Source organism: Sander lucioperca, chromosome 9, assembly GCF_008315115.2.
Source record: "Sander lucioperca isolate FBNREF2018 chromosome 9, SLUC_FBN_1.2, whole genome shotgun sequence".
NCBI classification, from domain to species: domain Eukaryota; kingdom Metazoa; phylum Chordata; class Actinopteri; order Perciformes; family Percidae; genus Sander; species Sander lucioperca.
In genome coordinates, this window is record NC_050181.1 from 23,318,905 (window position 1) to 23,342,423 (window position 23,519).

The 23,519-nt window shown below is 41.0% G+C and overlaps 1 protein-coding gene across 28 annotated transcripts in view; it reads left to right on the top strand.

Annotated features, from left to right (window-relative positions):
• Positions 1 to 23,519, top strand: part of asph (aspartate beta-hydroxylase) — a 57,437-nt gene that overhangs the window by 11,437 nt on the left and 22,481 nt on the right. For 2 of the 28 annotated variants that reach the window (XM_036005571.1, XM_036005567.1), the window contains exons 2-12: positions 399 to 560; positions 1,844 to 1,888; positions 3,173 to 3,241; positions 13,537 to 13,626; positions 14,308 to 14,388; positions 14,931 to 15,064; positions 15,370 to 15,441; positions 16,218 to 17,241; positions 17,587 to 17,637; positions 17,782 to 17,814; positions 19,549 to 21,424. In XM_036005571.1, coding sequence (XP_035861464.1) covers positions 399 to 560; positions 1,844 to 1,888; positions 3,173 to 3,241; positions 13,537 to 13,626; positions 14,308 to 14,388; positions 14,931 to 15,064; positions 15,370 to 15,441; positions 16,218 to 17,241; positions 17,587 to 17,637; positions 17,782 to 17,814; positions 19,549 to 19,556 — 1,769 coding nt within the window. In that variant the 3' untranslated portion in view covers positions 19,557 to 21,424. Of the gene's footprint in view, positions 1 to 398; positions 561 to 1,843; positions 1,889 to 3,172; positions 3,242 to 13,536; positions 13,627 to 14,307; positions 14,389 to 14,930; positions 15,065 to 15,369; positions 15,442 to 16,217; positions 17,242 to 17,586; positions 17,638 to 17,781; positions 17,815 to 19,548; positions 21,425 to 23,519 lie in introns of those variants that run through there. The other 26 variants (XM_036005580.1, XM_036005573.1, XM_036005585.1 and 23 more) reach the window with 24 other exon arrangements.

Here is a 23,519-nt window from a genome sequence, read left to right on the forward strand (position 1 = left end):
TATGGTTTCAATTGTGCAGTCAGCGTATGTACTGTTGTCAAAAGGTGGACTTAATATCCCACAGTTGAAGAGGTTTATTAGGTTTTTAAGTGTGTGTGTGGGAGGGTTGGAATAATTGGTATTACTTTGTTCCTTACTAAGGTATGTGATGAAACTGTAACATTGGCTGCCACCTTCTCAAAGTCCACCCACTGACAAAATTGCTGGTTATGCAACAAACAATGTGGTTGAGTGATGCATTACATTTGCTGTGATTGGTCTTTGCTGTTCTTTTATAGACTTTACATCATTATTTAAATGTACAGCACGACTTTAGAGTGTGGACAAAGATGCCTCCAAGGAAACCTGTCAAGTGTGAACAAGTGAACCTGACATCATATACTGTCTTTGGGTTGCAGATGTTAATAAAGCCCAATCAGCCAATAAGAATGGGAAGAAGGCAGACTCTGGGTCCAGCAGCGGCAGCTTCTTCACCTGGTTCATTGTCCTGGCCCTGCTGGGTGTCTGGACATCTGTAGCCGTGGTTTACTTCGACCTGGTCGACTATCAGGGAGTCGTTGGTAAGTACTTGTTGCAACACAAATACATTTTAAATGAATCAAAATGGTTGCAGATTATTGAGTCAAATGAAGTGAACATCACTTAATTTTAATTAATAATTTGAGCATATAAACTGCAGAGCTTATAGAACATCACTTTTGTCACATTTTTTATTGTAAAGTGTTTTTTGTTAAGATGGTTACTAGGGCTTGGTTAAAATAATCGATTCTTTTGATTAAAATTGATCTTTGTTTATGTGATCTGACACTGATTCATAAAATCCAGAAATCAATCTTTTAATATGTGCCTTTTCACCATGGATGTATAAGTAAAAGTACTTTAAACAAACTTTTGGTGGCCAACTGTTAATGTAAACATTAATCTGGTGTATTATAAAATATATTTGAGAGTTGCTTCTTGCTTGGACAATTTTACAACAGAAATTCTCTGAGAATCTTTATTTTTAATTTTTTATATCGTAATATAAAATTGGTATTGTGACGGAAATTTCCCTAACCTAATTGAGATTGAGTCGGAAAACTAATCGAATCAAGATCTTGTGAATCAGGATTGAATCGATGGCGATAGCCGGCCCTAATGGTTACATTTCTGACGCTGCCACTTCATGAACAACATATCTCGTTGGTCTGTAGCATGTGGACTACGGCTGGGACTCACCAGAGGCCCCACAATACTTGTGTCACGATACGATATTATTGTGACTTCAAACCCATTGTGATATTCTGCGATTATTTATTACCTTTTTTTTCACATCAAATGATGTCCCCAAAGGACCGTTTTATCTAAAAAGATACATTTCTCACTAGAAGAAAAAAAACAAAAAAAAACTCCACTCAACTCACTCAATCTAGTGGACTTTAGAAAGCAGTTTCTTTATTATTTTAGTACCAAAACGTTAAGTTCTCATGTGCAATTCATATAATGAAAGATTGATACTTGGCGTCCATGTATCGATAGGGTATTGCTACGAAAAATGTTGCGATACTATGCTGTATTGATTTTTGATTTTGATTTTGATTTGTTTTGATTTGTTTTTTTACCCTCGTGGACCGATTTATACTGCGACTACCCCTTTAAATCTATCTTCTTTACTGATTTGTACTGTCAGATGCATGTCTCTGTTATCTTTGACCACAGTAAACTGCACCCTGCACCCTTAATGATTATTGTTGAACATTCTTGTCTGTGTATTACTCAATTATTTATGCTTGAACTATGAATCTCTTCTGTCTTTCATAATCTACCTTTTGCTCCAATATGTATGTTTTGTGTTTGCATGCAGACAAGGCTAAGGGCATACAAATTAACCTGTCTGAGGCCTTGCAAGGTAAAAATCACAAAGCATATTTCTCTTACATCCTGTATTAACACTAATGACTGTCTTGTGTTATTGTTGTGCACTCAAGATATTTTTGTCACTCCCTTACCCACTCTTCTCAGAGCCCTGAATCTAAAACAATCAACTACCATGAATGGGTTTGTAGTAAAGTATGCTGCACACAGGTCATTCAGTTGTGTTGAAGAAGGGTCAGTGATTTCTCAACATGTACATTGTGCACTACTTGTAAATACAAAGTTTCTTACACTCAAAATGAGATATTAACAACATGCTTACTGAATGCATTTTTAGCATTTAGAAAGACAAAAATCAATGTTCTGTTTCATAAAGCTTAGATGAATTCCATAGATCCCAATCCCAAATATTATCACAAATTGAAAAAGTAGAGACATTTTAAAGATATCGATCAAGGATAGAATTCAAAATATAATAAAATTCAAGTAATGTAAAAATGTCATAACATCCTCCTTGTTAAATTAAGTGCTGTTCAGCTGAACTGTGTGACGACTCTACTGCATCGATTTGTAACAACCCGTTCCTCCGTTGTCTTAGCTGGTTTTAGATTCAGGGCTTCTGTCTAACCTCATGGCCATCCCGTTCTCTGTGGTTATGTTATGGCGCTTACCCACTGCTAGTACTAGTAGATATTTTGTTTCAAAAGAAGCTGGAGGCAGCAAAAAAACCCCACTGCTGGCTAAACTATTTAAAAATGGCGGGTTTTTTCATAATGGAAAAGCAAAAAAGGCGAAGGCCAGTCGAGCAGGTACCATTTAATGGAAAAATGCCATTACTCTGTAGCTGGCAGACACAAACCCAGCAGCTTTGATACTACCTAAACCTAGAACACAAGTTGTAGGCTCCTCCAAGTGTTCGTTATTGTCTATAAAACAAACAAGTTTGGCCAAATATCCCACACTGCCATATTGTTTTTCTGTTTGGTAATAGACATCCTAGCTAAAACTGTTGCCATTTCCATTACCCACCATCTAGTGGACTTTAGAAAAGTATCCCATATTCCCTTACGTTTAAAGGAATTCACCAAGCGTTTAGCCGATTGTAACCTTGGCAGAGAGACACAAAATTAATTTGTTTTTACGAAGAATCCTTTTGCTCATGCTAACTGCTAACTATGATGAGAGACCTTGCTTGGTGCATGTCTTTAAGTGTCTGTCTGTGGCTAATGATGCACGTAAATGTACAATTGTCAATGTGTCCGTGTAGTTCCTGTGATAACACACAAGAAGCCTAAATGTGTGTTTGTTACTGCTCTAGGTAAACTGGTGGCATACGATACAGACGGCGATGGTGATTTTGATGTCGAGGATGCTAAAGTTCTGCTAGGCAAGTTGATTTATCTCTAATTTACAACTAATTTTAGTGTTTACTATCAGTGTCTTGCAAAAAGGAAAACAAAGGGAATCTATATGTCTATTTTGGCAAACATCTGACAATCTTCACTGCATTATTTGGGACTAGGTACATGATTTCCCAGTCATGATGCTGTCAGAACTGATTTTTGTTTTGAGTTTGAGCATTTCTGCAGGCCACTGATAGTGTTTTGTGTTTGTTAATTACATTAAATGGCAATTTGGGTTTATTTTGCATGACTGACAATTGTACAGCTGACTTACTATAGACACAATCTCAATAATGAAAATGGCAGAAAAGCTGAGCTCCCCAAACACTTATGACCTTATGTGAATGTCTGTGTTTTCTTAACTAGCTTGTAATACAAAATAAACTATTTTAATGTCCCCACATTAATCGATTATCCTCGCTCGTCCCCGACTTTGGCTGCTTAAAGTAGAGCCAGTGAGTGGATTGCGATTGTGGAGATTTTGATGTAGCGGCAACGCTGATCATTTAGCTGTGCTGCTGTTTGCATATAAGGACATGCCGAAAGTGTGCCTGTAGCAGCATCCTTGTAGTAAATTAACACAAACTTCAGCAATAACTAGATAACATAAAAAGCTGCTCTTATTGACAAATAATAAATTGGTTGCTCATGCTGCTAGCCATCCTCACCAAAACTAGCTTAGAACATAAGCACGACGCACATGTTTACGTCCATTAAGTCTCACCATCCAATTAGTTCAGCTTTAAGGAACATACACGTGAGGCACATTTACGTCTGTTACGCTTCAGTGTAAATGGACTGTATTTATATAGCGCTTTTCTAGTCTTAACGACCACTCAAAGCACTTTTACATAGTACAGGAACCATTCACCAGTCACACACACATTTGTACACTGTGGCCGCTGCTGCCGTACAAGGTGCCACCTGCTCATCAGATAAACATTCACATACATTTACACTCCGATGGCGCATTATCTGGAGCAATTTGGGGTTCAGTGTCTTGCCCAAGGACACTTCGACATGGAACTGCAGGGGCCAGGGATCGAACCACCGACCTTCTGATTGGTAGGCAACCGCTCTACCAACTAAGCCACAGCCGGCCACCATCCAATTGGTTCAGCTGCAGTTACAGGCAATCATAATGTTGAAATATGTGAAATCCCGAGTGATTTTTCTGCATTGAGACATGATCTTTCAAGAGGGAATCGCGATGCATCTTAGAATCTATCTTTCCCCCAATCTTGAGTGCTTCATAGTAGGGCTATAACGAACCGATGGTGTGTTATGACCAGTTATTAAAGGATGAAATTCATCAGGTTTGATTTACCGTTTCTTTTTTTTTCTTTTTTAAGATTATTTCTTTGGGCATCTTCAGCCTTTATTTTGCTAGGACAGCAGAATGAAAGGGGAGAGAGAGGGGGAAATGACATGCAGCAAAGGGCCGCAGGTCTGAGTCAAACCCGGGCCCGCTGCGTCGAGGAGTAAACCTCTATATATGGGTGCCTTTGATTTACCTTAATTAAAAAAAGCAACAGTTCTCTTAACTGTGCCACTCTTCTATGTTTTTTCTGTTTTGATATTGTTAAGATGATACCCACATCTATGTTGTCGCGGTATCATTTTTGGAACATTTCTCCTATGTGAAGCTCAAAGCATTCAAAACAGATGGGAGCTTGATAGGAAAGTGTAGTTGTCATTGCTGGTATTCCCCATGTGATGTCTGCTGCATGTTGCGTGATTTATGCAGGATCAGCTTCAATTATTTTATTCCATCTTGTTTAACTCCCAAACATACTAAATGGTGTCACTCTAGTTTTGACCACAGCTGTATGCAAATGGCTTAATTGCAACTAGAGATGGTCCGATACCATTTCCCGATACGGATTCCGATACCTGAACTTGCGTATCGGCCGATACGAGTACTGAGCCGATACCAGTGTGTCATATATTTTATTATGTTTTAACAACTGTATACTACTATCCCTGTATGGATGTGATATGATTTCAATTTTTGTTGTCAGTCTGGCTCAGGTTAAACTTTGTGAAACATGAACAATGAATTCCACAGAACTTTCTTTTATTATCCAGTTTGACAGTCAGTTATAACGGGGGAAAAAAAAAAAATATATATATATATAATGCCTTTCTCTGGCTTTGAAATTAGACGGCTGGGGATGAGCATCACAAGTTACAGTTTGTCCTTGTTAACATGTTTTTATATGGAGGCTAGTGAGGATCAAAAGCAGACTATTTGTTCTTGTCTGAATCTTTGGATGGCACACTTGTACTAAATGTGATTCTACAGGAAACGCAATGCTTTTTTGCAATATTCAAAATGCTTACCATTTTGCTCTTCAAGTTGGGAGTGTGCAATTCCGTTATCCTTTCAAACACAGCCGCTTCACTACATTTGTTAGATAATATTATATTACAGGGATCTCTGTTTTGTGTTTGTCGCTCTGTGCTGGTGGTTGATAATGAGTGTGCCTGCAATGCACCACGACGTAGTTGCCCCTTTTAGGCTAATATTGGAAATCCCTCTAGCGTACAACACGTCTAACAACCACATGCTTGAGTAGTGGAGTTTTCATTAATAATGGACTGAATTTGAGGGTTTAAATATTCAAATATAATTTGAATGTAAATAAGAACGAATGAAATTTGTGTGGTATTATAGAGGAAGATTGACAGCTCTAGAGCCTGTCTTGTCTTTTTAACTCGGTACCTTATTTTTATTTTATAGAACCCCAGGAGCTATGTGTATTAAAACACACTTTAATGGCTGAAAAAAATTCAACTGTGCAGTGCAATATGATTTATCATTGAAACATTTTAAACACACTTACTAGTTTACAATAACACCTTTTTTTTCTGAAAATATTATCAGAATACTCTTTGTCCCACTGGCTTTCTGTCTGCTCCCAAATTCTTGTCCTCCACTATAATAAATCAAGCTTCAGTTCTCATTTTTCTGTATTTAACTCTTTAACTATGATTCTAAGGCTGTCTCCACATGATAAGGATTGTGAGCTGAAATGATTTTTAGGCGCAGAGTCAGTGCACAGAGCTCAGCTCAAAACTGGTTAGTTATTAAATGATTTTATAAACCAGAACTTTAAAATCACGGCTCAAGCTGGCACAAGGTGATTTTGTTGATCATGTGTAGACAGCCAGACTCCAGCTGCTTATGATAAAGCCTTAGTAGTTCCCTCGCTGCCTAACATACGCTTAAAACTTCTCTTACCTTCTCCTCTTGTTTCTTCCCTCCTCATTCCTCCTCTGCTCTTAATCATCTTTTATTCTTTCATTACATTGCTTCTCTCCATTTGATTCCACCTTTTTTTTATTATTTTTTTTTCCCCCCACCATCTTCCCTTCTCACTTCCACATGTTGCGCTCCCAAACTTTATCTTCCATCCAACCATGCCCCCCACCCCCCACCTCCCCTCTTGTTTGCGTAGGCCTGACCAGTGAGGGCGATGGTCAGGGTGAATCCGAGATTCTGGATTGGTTAGAAGAAGTGGAGGAGGGCAGCTCTGATTGGTTAAACAGTTTCTTCACTTTCCTGTACGGGCTGATAAACCCCCTGGAGCCCCTGGAGGAGGACGAACGCAGTGCCTCAGGAGGACTCGTGGAGGCACAGGAGGAGGAGGACGAGGAGGAGGAGGATGAGGGAAGGTTCGGAAAAAGAGGAGCAGATGATGATGATGGAAATCCGGGGCAAAAGATCGTCATAGTTGGCCTCCATAACCAATAGCCTCTAGCCAACTTCAGCAGCCCAATTATCCTCTAATGCACTTGTTTTCGACTGAAGGGCTTTAACATCCAACAGCCCAAGCTACAGTGTCGCGCAAAATTTTGCGGGTTGTGGCAACTTAAACCATTCAGTAGCTATGGGTGAATGAATATCTCCGTTCTTAACTTGTGTTGAAGGCCCCACCCACCCGAGGTTTCACCAACTGGAATCCGAAAATATTGTCAAACTCGACAAACAAACTCCATTCTTGTATCAGCGGAATCTTGAGAGGGTGAAAGTTTTCTATGATGATTCTGTGCTGGGATATGGACAGAATACTCAGGAACACTTTTAGAAGTCCTCTGAAATGTTTATTTTACAATCTATTACCATTAGGTTCTGCACAAACCTGTTTGCAACACAAAATAACACAAAATACAAGGATGATTTGCACTTGGACAGCTGCTCGGTTGGCTCTTCTCTGACATTTCTTCTTATTGCTGCATGCCATAAAACTTTATCTTCAACATTTACTCTGGGACTACATTTGTACTCTTTTTAAACTTTAAGTTTAAGGATCTTGGTTTTGTCTTTGGGTACATCTCAGTCTCTAATTTGATATTTCCTCGATCCTTGCCTGAACTAAGTCGTTCTGGTCCGCCAGCTTGAAGGCTCAAAGCTCTTACTTTCTCTCTGAGGAGAGAGGATCAAGGATCGACGAGGGATCTTTGAGCGAGGATGCACAAGAGGAGCCCTCACGGAAGTCTTACTGGTATACAAGCCCCCTTTTTGGATATCAGTTATTGATTGGATGCTGCAGCTGATCGGACTGATCTGATGCATAACATCACTGCACTGGGGTGAAGGCGGATTACAGATTTAACTCAAGTTTATCACTCCCAAGTTTTATAATTTGTTTTCTGATCACCATCTAGATAAAAAATGTTAATTGTAGGTGTGAATAACAAAAGGACCTCAAACAAATGTGTTTTAGAAAGATTTTTGTTTCATGATCTGTTATTTTCCCCCATTAACTTTTATTATGGATACAATTAAAGTCAAACGAGGAGAGTCTTTCAGCAAGAAACACTTTAAAAAAAAAAAAATATATATATATATATTTTAACATAATTTCCATTCAGTCACATCTAGCCTACAAATGCCTTCAGCTGTCTTAATCTGTGATGTGGGCCTCACCTTGCAGACCTTGGCAACAAACCACAGCGCCATGTTTGACAAGTCCACCTGCCTAATTTGCATTTTGAGATCAAATAACAATGCAGGCAAACTCAAGATATAGGGAACACTTTATATGCTAGGTGAAAAAGCAAAGCCCCATGATTAGATGTCAATATCCCGATAATGTAACAGATTGCACGTTAATACCAGGTGAAAATGGGGTCTTGAACTTTTATAAATGGCACTGAAGGTTTGAGGATTGCCTTTTTGAATCCATCAGTATATTGAGCGAAGTTGATGCATCTAGTGCTTCAGGTTCTTGTGTATTCTAAATGAATCAAGCTTCAGATTGTTTGTTGGCAGTGTATTTAACTGTATAGATCTTTTTACTTCACACATTTTGATATGCCATAGAAGGAAAAGCACTGGTGTTAAAATTTACCATTGCTCAGTTCCATTACATTGTCATATTAGGGAAGGCAAAGGTAAATATAACATTAATGATAAGTCAAAATGTATGCTTTTAAAATGGTCTCACACCTACATAATCGTCAGCCATGAAGCCAACTTTTTTTTAAATCTGATGTTCAGGTTTGGGACTGCACAGGTAGAATCCATTCATGTCCAAATTTTTGCCAGTTTGTTTGGGTCAAAGTTGAGAGAGGAGTGCACTGCAGTAGGAAGGTGTGATGTGTTAAGAGTTGGCTGAGTCAGGTGATGCAGAGAAAAGACATGTTTGATTCATTACGCTTGTATCTACTCATCGTTGCTACAGATTTAGATGGCCGATGCCAACGGCAGGTGTATTGTCTAGTGCATGTGACAGAGGGTGTGTGTGTTTCTGTGTCGACAGGTTTGCACTGAACTTAATGGCTGTTATGAATGCGTGGATGGACCGGGTTTTTTGGAACAGGCTCTTCCTGTTCTGGGGTGGAGTGACTCCAGCTTTGGCTTCTTAGAAGAATAAGTGTACATGGTGGTATTGAAGCTAGGGTTGGGCCAGTGTAAAACCTTTCCAACCACTTTGATTTTAAGGCTATTTTTTTAGTTGCTTGTTACTGAGCTGATGCATATAAGATTTCATAAGAACTAACAGTGAATCATACCGTATTTCTTGCCTTGGCTTCATGGGGTATTGGATGGATATTTCTTTTCTATAAGCTCATTGTATGGTTATTTTTCCTTTTGTCATCCTATATGTTTGTGTTCATATTAAGATTAGCTAAGCAGATTGGAAAATGATGCTGAGCTCACTGCCTAATACGATACTGGGTTACTGGGACAGAAAAGAACATTGACTCCTCCTGCCTCAGTTTCCAGCCACTCTATGGATTCAGACAATTATCCTCCCACCCAGTTCTTGGACACAGTCAGGTTAAGAAGCAGCTCACATATGAATACTATTTACTACTGAGCTGTTAGTGGCCATATTCACCTTTTTTTTTTTTTATGGTTATTTCAATTTTCTGCTATGGTGTAATTGTAAAATTCCATAGGTCTTTCCTCAGCCATTGCAATAGTAGTACAAATAGTTTTTGAGGATGAAAGGTCTCCAACAGCATTTCCTATATATGGTGCTAGTTTACAGTGAAGACATCTTTTGGACTATTTATATTTACTCTGGCTAAATCGTGTCAGGGATAATGCTATTTGTGTTGCACAGCTTAGCCCTCATTGAAATATAGCCACGTTCCTAGTCAAGTTTCATTTTTTAGCAACCGTGCCCTTCTCCTGCAAAAAGTTAATGTGGTTTGCTTCAGCTTGCTAGATGCTGAGATTAGCTTCATGCAGCATTTTTAGCGGACTTGATAGTATGGAGCTGTGTACATGGCTTGTGCATGAAGTACTGATAATCTAATAGACAGTTGGAATGATAAACCGTTGTGTTAATGGCCTGATCACTTTATGGTGTGTAACAACAACAAAGGTATAACTGTGAAAGAGCCCAGTGTTGTAACTCTTGTCTTGTTTGTGTGCGACATCAGATGAAAAACCTGGAGATGCAGCCAGGAGAGGAGCTAAGAAAGGTATTGTTATGCAGGCTCTTGCATGAAGCTGTGCTGTGTTACAGTGTGAGCTAGACTAATGGATGAAGTTTCAACTACTCACAGCTCGCTGTGATCTTAGATCCAACTGAGTGTCGGATCTCCGCTAGGTTTATTTTATGAATGACTTGTTTCAGTGTTTCTTCTAGATTGACTGCTTTGAGGGGGGTGCTAACCCAATTATTCCAAATATTACAGAATATTTGGAGCTGAGCAAACTGTTAAAAGACATTTTATTTCCCAGTGATAATGTTTATTTTGCACCTAACCTTACTTAACAATATCGGGCTTGTAGAGCCAGGAGTATTTCCTCTCTGGTAGTCGAGATGGATCAGAGCCTGTCTTACTGTGCTTGTTGGCGATTGCAGATGCATCAGGAGGAGAGCTGCTGGTGCTCTGCCCAGCACAGAAGAGTTTAAGACAGAGTTTTAAAAGGGTTGATTTGCAGTGATTTAAAGTGACTAAAAATGGCATGGAACTGGTCTGTGGTTCCAATTTATCCTCAGACATGCACACGCCCGCCTGATGTGTGGTGATGTCCAATAACAGAGTGAATTTGAGCATGGTCTTCGTCCTATAACGAGTGGTGAAACACAAACCGTGTTGTTGCTCATCCATCCCAGAAACCTCTCCAACCAGAGATGTGGGCTTGAAGCTCCGGGAGGCTCTAAAGCAGCAGCTGGCCATCATCCACGAACGTGTGGAGGCCAAGAAGCTGGCCAAGCTGGCTCTGGCTGAGGTCAGACAGCTCCTGGCCAAAGAGGAGGAGGACAAGGAGCTGGAGCTAGGGAGGAAGGAAATAACGGCCAGAGTGAAGGAAAGAGTGGCCACCAGGCTGCAAGAGGAAGAGGAGAAGATAGAAAAAGAAGAGATGGAAAAGGCTCTGGAAAAACTAAGGAAGGAAAAAGCAAAACAACTGGATGAGAAAAAGGAAGAGAAAGAGGAGAGCAAGGAGGAGAAAGAAGGGGAGATGAAATCTAAGAAAGGAATGGAGAAAGAGGAGAAGTCAGAGAAAAAGGTGGAGGGAATGGGTAAGAAGGCACAGGAGGAAGACAAGGGGAGAGGGAAAGAGTCTGCCAAAGGAAAAAAGCGAAACAAAGCTGAGAAATCTGACAGAGGCAGGAAATGAAGTAAGATGTTTTTCGAGGAATGTTTTGATCCAGCCAGTGTTGGCCATTTCAACATTCAAAATTAACTTTTTCAAATCAAGGGCCAAGGTGGCTGGTAGATGAAATGATTAAAATTGATATCAGCTATGCTTTTAACTATTGCATTGCCATTATTACTATTGGTCTCGTATGCGATTCTCTTAATCAGTATTATAGAAGTGTGCAGTAATTACTCTAGTTAAACAAACTGTATGCAGAAATATTAATTTAATTGTTTTAACACTAAAGTGTAACACATTTGAATTGGTGCACTCAGTGGTATTCATCTTATGTGCAAGAAAGATCATTTAGAAGTTTGAGAATATAAACATTATGGTATAATAACAGTAATAAGTTCAGAGTAATACTCTTTGGCCTGAGTTTCACAGCATTCAGGGAATCACTCACGCAATAAATCTCCACACAGCAAGCAGGTTTTGTTTCAACTGGCCGTATGGAAGCAACAAGTCTGCCTACCTCGTGTACTGTAACAAAAAGATTGCGCTGTTTGATGACAAGTCGATGATGCAGTCGCATTCTACGCACGACAAATTTTTTTCTACTGGCCAGAGTGGCGGGTTGTCTCATAATTAACTCGCCAAAGAGTAAATTTACTCGCATTTGGCGACTGGGTGACTGTTAATTTTGGACCCTAACGGCGGGGATGCAATCAAATGTCGAGTCAGATTCTTAATCTTGTTGTTATTCTATTACAATTTTTCCAATTCCTGATTTTGATCACACTTTTGCCAAGTTTAGGCTGTTTTAGCTTATGTTTAGACATCATTCAACAGAACCGAATAGAAGTTTGGCATCTTGTCAAATGAAGGGAAAAAGAAATTTGTTGAAAATGTTGTTTTTGGTATCTGTACCAAAACATTGGTATCGAAATGGCACTATACTTCAAAGTATTAAGATGCAGTTGGGGCTTTTAACCCAACACAATTAAAAGGTATTCTAGCACAGAACAGTTGCTTTGCTGAAAAGGTTAAACAAAAAAGTAATTAATTTTCTAGCTAGACAGGCTTGTTAAGTTTTAGTACATTTTGTCTCGTAATTACTTTTGATCCTGGTCTGAAGCTAACCAGCTAGCTCAGGGCTCTACAATAATGGTTGCCTGTTTTCCATTGGCAGCCAATTAAAAGCCAAGGTTGCGTAGTGAGCAGACACCACCAAGCACTGAGTGCTCTGCTGACAATTTGCTACACTTTGGATTGTGAACGGCCAGTTGGGAATCGCTGTTATTGATGTTGGTACAAGCTGAATTTTTTTTCTTCGCAATCTGTACTTTTAGTTAAAGGGTCAGGAAAGAATGGCATGAATGGGGAAGATGGGAGTAATGGAAGAGAATAGGATTAAAATCACAGGGGTCGGAACAAGCACTGAAAGATTCTCTAAACGTGTTGATTTCATGTGTGATGTAGTGTTTGTGATCATAGAAAACGGTGTATCTATTCCACCAATTTCTCCACTGCTAGAAATTTCTGATCATGTAACTTTTCTTTTTTTCTAAATTAAGAGAGATTTGTGTTCCACTATCATGTGTTGATTTCTTTTGTCAATAAAGTTTCTGGGTCCCTTTAAGTGCCTCTTTTCTTAAGTGAAAGCCAATCTTCTGTGGTTCCACCAGAATGCATGTTGGGAAGAAACTCTAAATCTTTATGACCTCAGATGAACACCCAGTTAAGACATACTCTTTTTTTTTATTTTTTTGTGGAAATGCAACACATTTGTCAGCTTAAGACAAATCATAGAATGATAAAATGACTATTTTATTCATGAGATAACATTTCAGTCAGTCAGCAAAAGAAACCCCATGCCTTTTTTGAGATGTTTGATAGGAAATGCTCATTCATGTGAATATTACCAATGTTTTATAACCTTTTTTGCTGCAGACATTTTTACTTACAAGGTCCTGTTCATGTACAATACATAACCTACAGCCCCACTGTCAGCAATACCAGCTAAATTTTTTTTATGTATTGGATCTTCATACAGTACGTGTGTATGACATCCACAAATCTGGCATATTTAAAACCCCAGTCATTAAATATGATATGAAATCATTTTAATATCATCAAGGACCCGGTACACACACAAACCTATCCTTTGTCTATAATGTACACATACATATGTTTCCTGCAAGCAACATGTGCATTCATCTCATGTAGGACTGAAAGAGAAGGCCGTTGTCGTCACTTCCCGTAAAGAAGAAGCCGCTGCCCCAGTGGAGACTCCTGATGCTGAACCTACACCAGAAGGTACCACCCGTGTATTATACATTTTACGTGTTTTCAGTTCTACATGTCGGACAAGTCATAGGTCATTTTGGCTAAGGTTGGACAAGTTGACAATATGTTTGTTTTAATTAGAAAAATGTAAACCAGATTAAAACGTAAAATGAAATCGCACAAAGCTGAAGCCACAGCTTATTCTGCTCCTGTGTGATGTAGCTGCAATGAATGAATGTAGGATATTGTTCACATTATTTATGGAAAGATTATGCTAGTGGGTCATGTTTGGCAGTGGACAGGGGGTCCGCGACCCTAATTTAAATGTCTGAAAATGTACATTATATGAAACACAGTGGCTTCCACGTGTACCATGTTTAACAATAACGCATGATGTATAAATATCCACTCACCCAGTTTAATATGCAGCTCAGTTTTTTTACAATATATGTAGTATGGGGACCCAGCTCCGTCTCTCTTTCAACTAAGGGGTCCTTGGCCTAAAAACCTTGAAGACCCTTGGACTATGTAGCATACGGAGGAGTCCTCAAAGTTGAACTGCTTATTTTAATAATCTGCTTGGCCAGAAGAAAGTGCTTTTTGAATTTTAAAATGGAAACTTGTTGCATTCCCAAGAAAAGTCACTGCCCATTCATTCTTGCAAATATTCATATAACATTACCCCCCCCACCCCCACCCCCCTCTCCTCAGCTGTTATTGAGCCTGAGCCTGAGCCTGTGGAAGATGTGATTGAAGCTGCTGTAGCAGAGGACACTTCTGCACCTGCACCAGGTACATGAGTGTCTGTGTGTGCATGTCTTTATGTGAGTGCTGGAAAAATGTCCATCAATGCAGGCAGACTGTTAATAAAAGCAGAGAAATGTCTTGTTTCACTACAGTACAGCTAGGATATTCCCTGTGCATTTAAGACCCCCTTATTGTTCAATACGAAAACCTGCGTTGTCCAGCAGCACTGGATATTTAAAGTGTCAGACACTTCTTGCAGTGTTTTGGGGCTGAATGAACATTGTAATTTGCTTCTCCACACATTTGACTTATTTGGAGTGCCTCGATGTTGGCATAAGTCCAGGTGTGGTAGGTGGCAGTAGGCAATTTAAAAGTATAATGCTAGTTTTGGGCTGGTTTGACTCACACATTAAAGATGTCACAAACCGACACCAACAGGACTTCTGCAGTACAAGGCTTGGCGTGAACTGCCTCCTGCAGGATGGACCCTGCACAATATACTGTGACATTGCCAAGCTGTGGTGTGTGTGTGTGTGTGTGTTTGAGAGAGAGAGAGAATCTGTACAACTGTCTGCTCCTCCCTCTAGAGCCTGAACCTGAGGTAGCAGCTGAGCCTGAGCCCGAACCAGAGCCTGAACCAGAGCCTGAACCAGAGCCTGAACCAGAGCCTGAACCAGAGCCTGAACCAGAGCCTGAACCAGAGCCTGTGGAGACTCCTGAGGTTGGTACAGGCCAGGTTGATTATTATAAAACCATCAGTGAAACTGGGTCCAATTGCAGACAGCCATTTTTGAATGCTCCTTCAATCTCGATCCTTTTCATAAAAACATCTCTGCTGGAATTTGATCTTGTTAAATCAAATGTACTCAAGAAGCTTAATAGTTAATTAAATAGTGAAACAAGTATTCCTTCAGGGAATCATAACTGTTACACTCTTATGTAGTATGTTAACTGTATACTTTAATTACTTGCACAAATACAAGTTTGAACCTGTTGATGACATTTGGGCGGTGGATACGTTTTTAGGTGATTGAGGAGGATCCAGAGGTGCTGGAGGAGGAGCTTCCTGCTGTGGAAGAGGATGCCCCTGTGGAGGAGGTATTTGGTTTGTGTTATTAAAAGAAGCCATGCCAAGCCACCGGTTTCAAACTGAATTCTCTCCATCTTCGTGGGTGCTGAGATGGAGGTGGTAGAAAGGTCTCGTATCTTCCTGCAGGATACAAAAAAAGATTTGCACAACCTCAGATTCATGAGCGTATGCACTTAAGTATAACAAATACTAGAAAACAGTCTTTCCTTTCCAATTTCCTAGTCAGTCTACAGGTTTTTCCATACAAGCTGCTTAAGTTCCTCCATTTGTTTTGAGTGTGAAGCCCCTTTTTGAACTGTTCTCCAGTTATAATGCCTACCTGTGCCACCCATAAGAAAAGAAAGTACAGCAGCAGTAATGTAGACTTGCAGATGTCAACACTGCTTCCTACACTCAAATAATAGCTGCTAAAATGTCAAACTTGCACCCCCTGCTGGTAATGAGTGAGTTTTTTTATTTTATTTTATTTTATTTTTTTATTTTTATAACTGCTGTTTTTTGTTTCTGAGGATTTCCATGCTACTTGACCACATAGTTAGAAATGAAAAATAAACGTGCACACTGTCTCGCGACTACTGCTGGTATATTTATTCATTTCAAACTTTTCTGACAGTTAGACCTTCATAATTAATGAAGTGTTATGTGTACGTGGGCGACTTTCTGACCACGTAACTTCAGGAAAACACTTATCCATATGTTTTTTTTTTGTTTTTTTTTTAATAGCTAGTAAAAATGTGAATAGCTGTATCTTTTTCTAACCTTTTGACGATGTTGCTTGATTCAGGCTGTTCCAGTTGAGGAGGTTGCAGAGATGATGGCAGACCAGTCTGAAGAGGAGGCAGCAGCTGAAGAGGAAACGGCAACAGAGCAGGCTATGGAGGAGGAGGCCGAGGAGGCCACGGAGGAATTTGTAGCGGAGGTGGAGGTTGCAGTGGAGGAAGACGAGGAGACTGCGGAGGACATTTTAGCAGAGGTGGAGGATGCATTGGAGGAAGACGAGGAGGCTGCCGACGAGGCCGTGGAAGAGCCTGCTGCAGTGGAGGAGACCGAGGAGGCTGCTGCTGAAGAGGTGGGATCAGATGCTTATACTGTAGAGGAAGAGGAAGCTGCTCCTACAGAAGAAGCTGTTGAGGAGCCCGCTGAAGAGGAGGCAGCACCTTCAGAAGAAAGTGTCGAAGAGGTAGCGCAAGAAGAGGAGGCAGCACCTTCAGAGGAACCTGCTGAAGAGGAGGCAGCTCCAACAGAAGAATCTGTGGAGGAGGATGCGGAAGAGGAGGAGGCAGCACCTTCAGAAGAAGCTGCTGAGGAGTTAGCACAAGAAGACGAAGCATATCTTTCAGAAGAGGCAGTGGAGGAGGCTGTAGAAGAGGAGGCAGCTCCCTCAGAAGAGGCAGTGGAGGAGGCTGTAGAAGAGGAGGCAGCTCCCTCAGAAGAGGCAGTGGAGGAGGCTGTAGAAGAGGAGGCAGCTCCCTCAGAAGAGGCAGTGGAGGAGGCTGTAGAAGAGGAGGCAGCTCCCTCAGAAGAGGCAGAGGAGGAGGCTGTAGAAGAGGAGGCAGCTCCCTCAGAAGAGGCAGTGGAGGAGGCTGTAGAAGAGGAGGCAGCTCCCTCAGAAGAGGCAGTGGAGGAGGCTGTAGAAGAGGAGGCAGCACCTTCAGAAGAAGCTGCGGAGGAAGCAGCTCCCTCACAAGAGGCAGAGGAGGAGGCTGCTGAAGAGGAGGAGGCAGCTCCCTCAGAAGAGGCAGTGGAGGAGGCTGTAGAGACAGAGGCAACTCCAGAAGAAGTCGTAGTGGAGGAGCAAACGGTACCAGGTAAAGAGGAAAGCATAAAAGTAAAAAGACGAGGTAATCCAGTTGTATTTGGCGCTTTCAAGATAGCAGATACCTTTCTTCAGGTACAACTCGTTAAACTGCGCTTCTAAAAAAACTTAGGAGAAACTTAAACTGTTGCGCAATGCCCTTCTGCCATTTAATTATTTTTTTTTTTCATTTAAATTGAAAGTCAAGTCAATTTGTGAAGTAGTGGAGCTGATGATCCAAGGCTGACTTATTTTTTGTCAGTGTTGTACCTGTGCTGAACGAATGTTTTAACTGATTCTGTTTTTGGGAGCATACAGTTGGTTCATGGTTGGTTCATCATGTGTTTTTAATCCACAGTAACAGAGACGGAAGAAGTAGCACACGAAGCAGAGGATGCAGCAGAAGAAGGTAGAGACACACACACACACACACACACACACACACACGGGATAGATGCAATGTAAAGGGGGCAAAGCTTTTTGAGGGGATAGCATTACAGTATTTTTAAGATCTTGTGGTTTTACTTGTGTGTGTTTGTGTTTCTCTTTGCAGCAGCAGAGGAACAGATTCAGGATGAGCCCACAGGTAAACATGGTTTCCATTTAACGTCATGCTCATAATGATGACCTATAAGAAATATGACCTGAGAATACGTCTAAACGTCTTTCTCCCATTTTGGCCTCCGGTCAACACTAAGCTGTCGAACAATCCTTTTCATCATCACTTCATCTGCTGATAATTTTCTCAATTAACTGTTCATCCTTTATTAATTGACCAACCTAAAAATATTCATTTTAAAATGTTCTAAACCGAGAAAAGCCAGCAAATCCTCAAATTTTGGGAAGCTAAAACAAGAGAATGTTTTTGGTATATTTGCTTGAAAATTGACGATTAACGGTATTTGATGATCAGTGGGCCAGCGGGAGGAACACTGCTGCGCATAATCAGCAGGCCGCATATCACAGAAGTAAACCCAGAAGCTGAGAAACCTTTTTTTTTTTTTTTAATCCCTAAAATTAGTTTTATTAGACTTGTGAATAAGATATGTAATAATAATAATAATATCTGTATTTATATAGCATTTTTAAAGGTGCACTATGTGTTCCTGCATGACGTTACTTCTGTTGACGTTCCAAGTAAATTCAAAACCAAACAGAGCAAGCTCGCCCTGACCCCCATGTTTCCGTAACTGTCATGACTAAATGCGTTTTTCCACTGCTAGTACCTGCTCGACTCGGCCGCGGTGCCCCGTCCTCCTTTTTCCATTGCAGATTTAGTACCGCCTCATGCGTGAGGCGAGCGTGGCTGGTCGTCATAGCAGCGCCGCAGTAAACTGCCGTGACCTAACGCGACACACACACACACACACACACACACACACACACACACACACAGAGAGACCATCGAAGGTGTGTTGTTGTTGTTGTTGTTGTTGTTGTTGCCACAGCCAGAAGACACATTTTGTTTCAAATGAAGCTGGAAGCAGCAAAATGTAAACTATTTAAAAATGTCGGGTTTGTTCAGGACACCTCCCCCCCCCCTGTCGCTTTCACGTCACCTTTTGGTATCACCTCAGCTCGCTTGGAACCTCGACGGAGGCGGTACGAAAAAAAGTACCTGTTGGCAGATTATCATAACGGAAAACCAAAAAAAGCGAGTAGAGGCGAGTCGAGCAGGTACCATGTAATGGAAAAACACCATAACAGACTGTCACTAACCCCCACCCCCTCCCCAACCATCTTGTCGGTGATTGGCTGGAACGTGTGTGTTATATTTTGGTGCGCAGCCTGTGCCTCTAGTGTTTGTTTGACGTTTACGACCCCTGTGTTATCTCTCGAGACCGGGCTTTTTCACGGTGTATTCAGGAGACAGGCAGCTAGCGGATCAAGGAGAGATGTCTACGATTTGAGAAAAAAATGAAATTGCGCTGAAACCATGCAGGAACTCATAGTGCACCTTTTTTAAAGCCAGTTACACAGTGCATCACAAAAGACATAGAATTATCAAAGTATAAAATACAAATAATATTAAATAAGGAGCAATTTACCAAATTAAGTTAAAAAGAACAAATGCAGTAGAAGCACAAAATAAAAACAAAGAAAATGCAATTCTAAAATGTATTTTGAGGAGAGATTTAAATGAAGATGAAGAGCTATGTTGCCTGATCCCAGCAGTGAGAAACCTTTTTGACGTGTGCTCCAGGCGAGGAACTCTGAACTGAATACTCACCATTTTGGGCTCCGGTATCCACATAATATAATCCATCCATGAATCACATGAATGCGTGTAGACTCAACATCCCGTTTGTGCTTTCCATAGAAACGTAAAGGCTGCCGCCATCGTCGTGGTGACGGAGCAGGGACCCACTGACCTTGCATCAGCACCATCTGAGCGTGCTCAGAGCGATGATGCACCCCTCCACCTCCAGAGAAACAATTGAGTCGTTATGACAACACTCTCTCCCCATCTGCCCCCCCCCCCCCTCCCCCTGTTTTCCCACCTTCCTTTTTCAAATTTTTTTCTTTTGGTGTAAACGTGAGATAATGGCTAACTTGTTTACTAATATGGTACTCCCTGTTTTTACCCTTCTCGTTTTTCTTTCAATCACCGTTCTTAAAGCACCCATTTCCATTTTTGTTCAGGGTGATTGAGTTCTGTGGGACTGGCCATGTGAAAGCTGTTTGTTCTCCTTACAGCCAGTCTACCGGAGTCTGTAACGTTAAACTGCTCTGGAACTTTTATTTTGAAGTCTCTGTGATAGTTTGGCTTCCTGGAGCTGAATTCTGTTAAGTAAACTGAGACCAAAGTTGATAGCCGGGCCGTCGTCGGACAGTTTGAAATCGGTCTGCGTTCGAAGACTCAGACTGCAGACTTTCTCCACTCTGGGCCTTTCCCTCCTGATTTAAAAAACAAAACAAAACAAAAAATCAGCTTGACGGAGGTATCACAATATATTATTTTAAATTAAGTCATTTAAATCCAAACAAAATGATATTTTCTGCCCCTCTTAAGTTCAGAATTTAGAAGCCCATCTCCATTCAGCTTGTTAGTTCTGCTCAGTGTTGTAGATTCTATGCAAAGCTGTCGTGATGTCCGTAACCTACCTCCCCCCCCCCCCTTCCTCACCCAGCCAGTTAATTTACCACTCAGTATATGTGTCAACTCCAGGATGAGCCGTATGCTAGCATGTGAATTCAGAGAAAGCACGGGTGTGTGTGTGTGTGTGTGCGTGTGTGCGTGCGTGTGTGGATGTATTCCTTCGATGTATCCAGTGATGAGCGCGTTCTTGTGTGTTGACAAGTCTTTTACTCACCAATACTTTCTGTGAGCAGTAGAAGTCGTGATGTGGTTTCAAGGAGTTTGTTTAACTTTTTTCTTTCTTCTCGTTTGTTCTCTAGCTAACTTTACCTCCGTGTGTTTGTGTTCTGTAGATGCCTAGCGGTTTTTTTGTTTAGTTTGTGTTCCATTTTCAGATATGATTCCCTAGATCATCTGACCAGACGATCTTAAAGTCTGATATGAAGTTATAACTTTAAACTTCAGCTCTTAAGTTTTAAACTGTGATGTAAATGAGGACATCATGGACGGTGCAAAGCTGTCACACTGTGGTGTAAAGATTTTTTTTTTTTTCTCCAAATGGATCTGGCTGTCAGGCTGATTCCACGTTCTTTAGTGGTAGCGTCGGTGTAAAAGAGGAGTTATCTGTGGCTCACAGATCAGGCATCATGTTCCTGTGGATGTCGGCCATAACTAGCTGACTGCCAACCAGTTTAATGAACAAGATTTTTGGTTTCTATCATCAGTGGCATGTGTTTGATTCCAAAAGGGAGACTTAGTGACACATTTCTTTAGTCACTGTTCCCTTTTCCTTTGTGAAATCAGAATCTGTCTTGGTGTGTGTTTTTTTTTTTTTAATTTTTTTTTTTATTATTGATCCATGGTAACATCATCTTACAAACCATTCCATCACATAACTAAAGTTTAATGATTAAGAAGGCCTATTGAGAGCGTTATGTATTTAGTTTTGAACCTGCAGGTGAACATCTTTTGGTGTCCCTGTTGTATTACAAGAGATAGAACTGTGACACTAAGGGCGTTCTCACACCTCTAGTTTGTTTAGCTCTGGTCCGAATCAGTTGATGAGTTTGTAAACTTGGAGCGTTTCCCTTTTTGGTTCGGTTTCATTTCACACAGAAAAACCTACGTGTCAGATTTGTCTGGGGGCGGGAGCAAGAAAGTAAATACAGGAAGAAGGTCCTGTGTTCTGAACTAGGGCCATAGTTCCCGCATCTCCATGTATTCATTAAAATACGCTCTTTCGCTAGCGACTTCACGACGCCTGCTCTGGTCGCTGAGACTTCGTTCAGCTCTGCCGGCGTCTGTCTCCAACTTTAGCGCCGTTTAGTTTGACCACTGAGATGCGAGTGACGTGACGGCGAGCTTTAGCCTGGTCCTACCAGACTCGTACATTTCATCTGTACAGAGAGTCTGGCCACTCTCCATTGACAAGTGTTAACTTCCTTGAAGGTGGGTACTCTGTTGAAGTTTAAAACTATTGGATCTGCCCAGAGCCACTCTGGATCTGCCGTAACCAATCGCTAACGTTTGGTCGTGACGTCGGCTTAGCATCGCTAGCGTTCGCCTTAGCCGACTCCTTCACCACTAACGGAGCGAGCTGGAAAATCAAACTTTTCCCGAACCCCGTGGGGAGGAGGGCCACAACATCATGGCCACCAACACAACTCAGCAAAGATTGTTCTTGCTCGGACTTTAACTTCTGGATATTCGGCAGCGTTGCCACAACGGACCGAACAGCTTTGCTCGCATCTTTCTCCGCCGCCATTACAGAAGTACAACTCAAAACTCGCGCACGTCATCGTTCTCAGCCACTCCCTCCGTTCGCTGATTGGACCGGTAAAGATTTGGCCGGAGAAAACCTGCGAATATACCGCAAACCCAGGCGACGTGCTGAAGGAAAATGAAAATTGAGCGGAAGTACGTAGGTGGGCGGAGCCAGGCTTGGCGAGTCTATTTCTCCGAGAGAAACATTGCAAGCTTTTACAGTTTGCACGCTCTGCCGCATCGCAGATCACAAAGCAGTGTTTGTAACCGAACCAAGACCGGTTCACACCTGCCCAAACCAACCACACCGAGGGGGGTAAACGCTCCAGGGTTCGATTCAACCAAACTAAACAAGGCGTGAAAATGTCCTACAGTAGTTTTAGGACAATGGGTGCAGCACTGTGGAGAACTCATTTCTGTTGTGATACTGACAATAAACAATATGTAGATCTGATGATTTAAGATGAATTACAACACTACTCTTAGTGGAAGAAGAAAGAGACCAAGTAAAACATACCTTTTTTTTTTTTTTATTCTATCTTTTGGTGTCCTAGTCCCACTTTGTGTTTCTAGTCCTGGCATATTGTTTTTATGGTGTGCAGTAGTCGTTTTTGTAGGATGTCTTGTCCACTAGCTGGTCTTTTCTACTCCCTCACATTTTGTAAATCAATGTGAACTCTAAAACCTTTTTACCATTGAAGATTACAGTCTTTACCAAGAGAGAGCTTCTAGATTTTTAGAACATTTTTAAAAAGGACTTGGAGAAATAATAATAATAAAAAAAAAAATTAATTTTCTGAAAATGCTTTAAAAGGTTTTTACAAAGCCATAAGCGGTTTGTGACAGCCATGTTTTAAGGGACTGTGCTACTTCAGGACAACTTTTTATTCTCCAGCAAAACAATAGGGAAGGGCAATAAAATAAAACTGCAGAGCAACCCGGTGAAACAGATTTGCATCTTTTTCATTACCGATCATTGATCAGAAGTCGTGGTCACGCTGGAAAGGCTTGTGCTCACATGGACAGCTTTGCTCCCAGACACTGGGGGTGTCAGTTGCTGGAAACCGTATAATTACTGTGCAGGGGAAATAAAGCTGTTGGTTAAAGACTGGCCATCTCTTTGCCTCAGTGTTGTCTGCAGATCGAATACTGTCCTGTAGATGCTGATGATGACGATGTAAATTATTGTGAAATAACGATGGATTGTGGAGATTTGAAGTGATACAGTTTTCTGTAAACGATCTGTTGCTGCAATAAAAGGTTTGGGACAACAGTGATGACTCGTGTCTTTTATGATTGTGTTTTGTGTATGTGGTTCCCATTAAATGTGAAAGCTACAAAGGTGCAAAATCCTTGAACTGTAAAGAGTATTCCTTTTTCAAAGAGATTTGTCTCTCAAATGGACAATAACTTATAAACACTTTTCTTAAAGGGCAATGCCACAATGT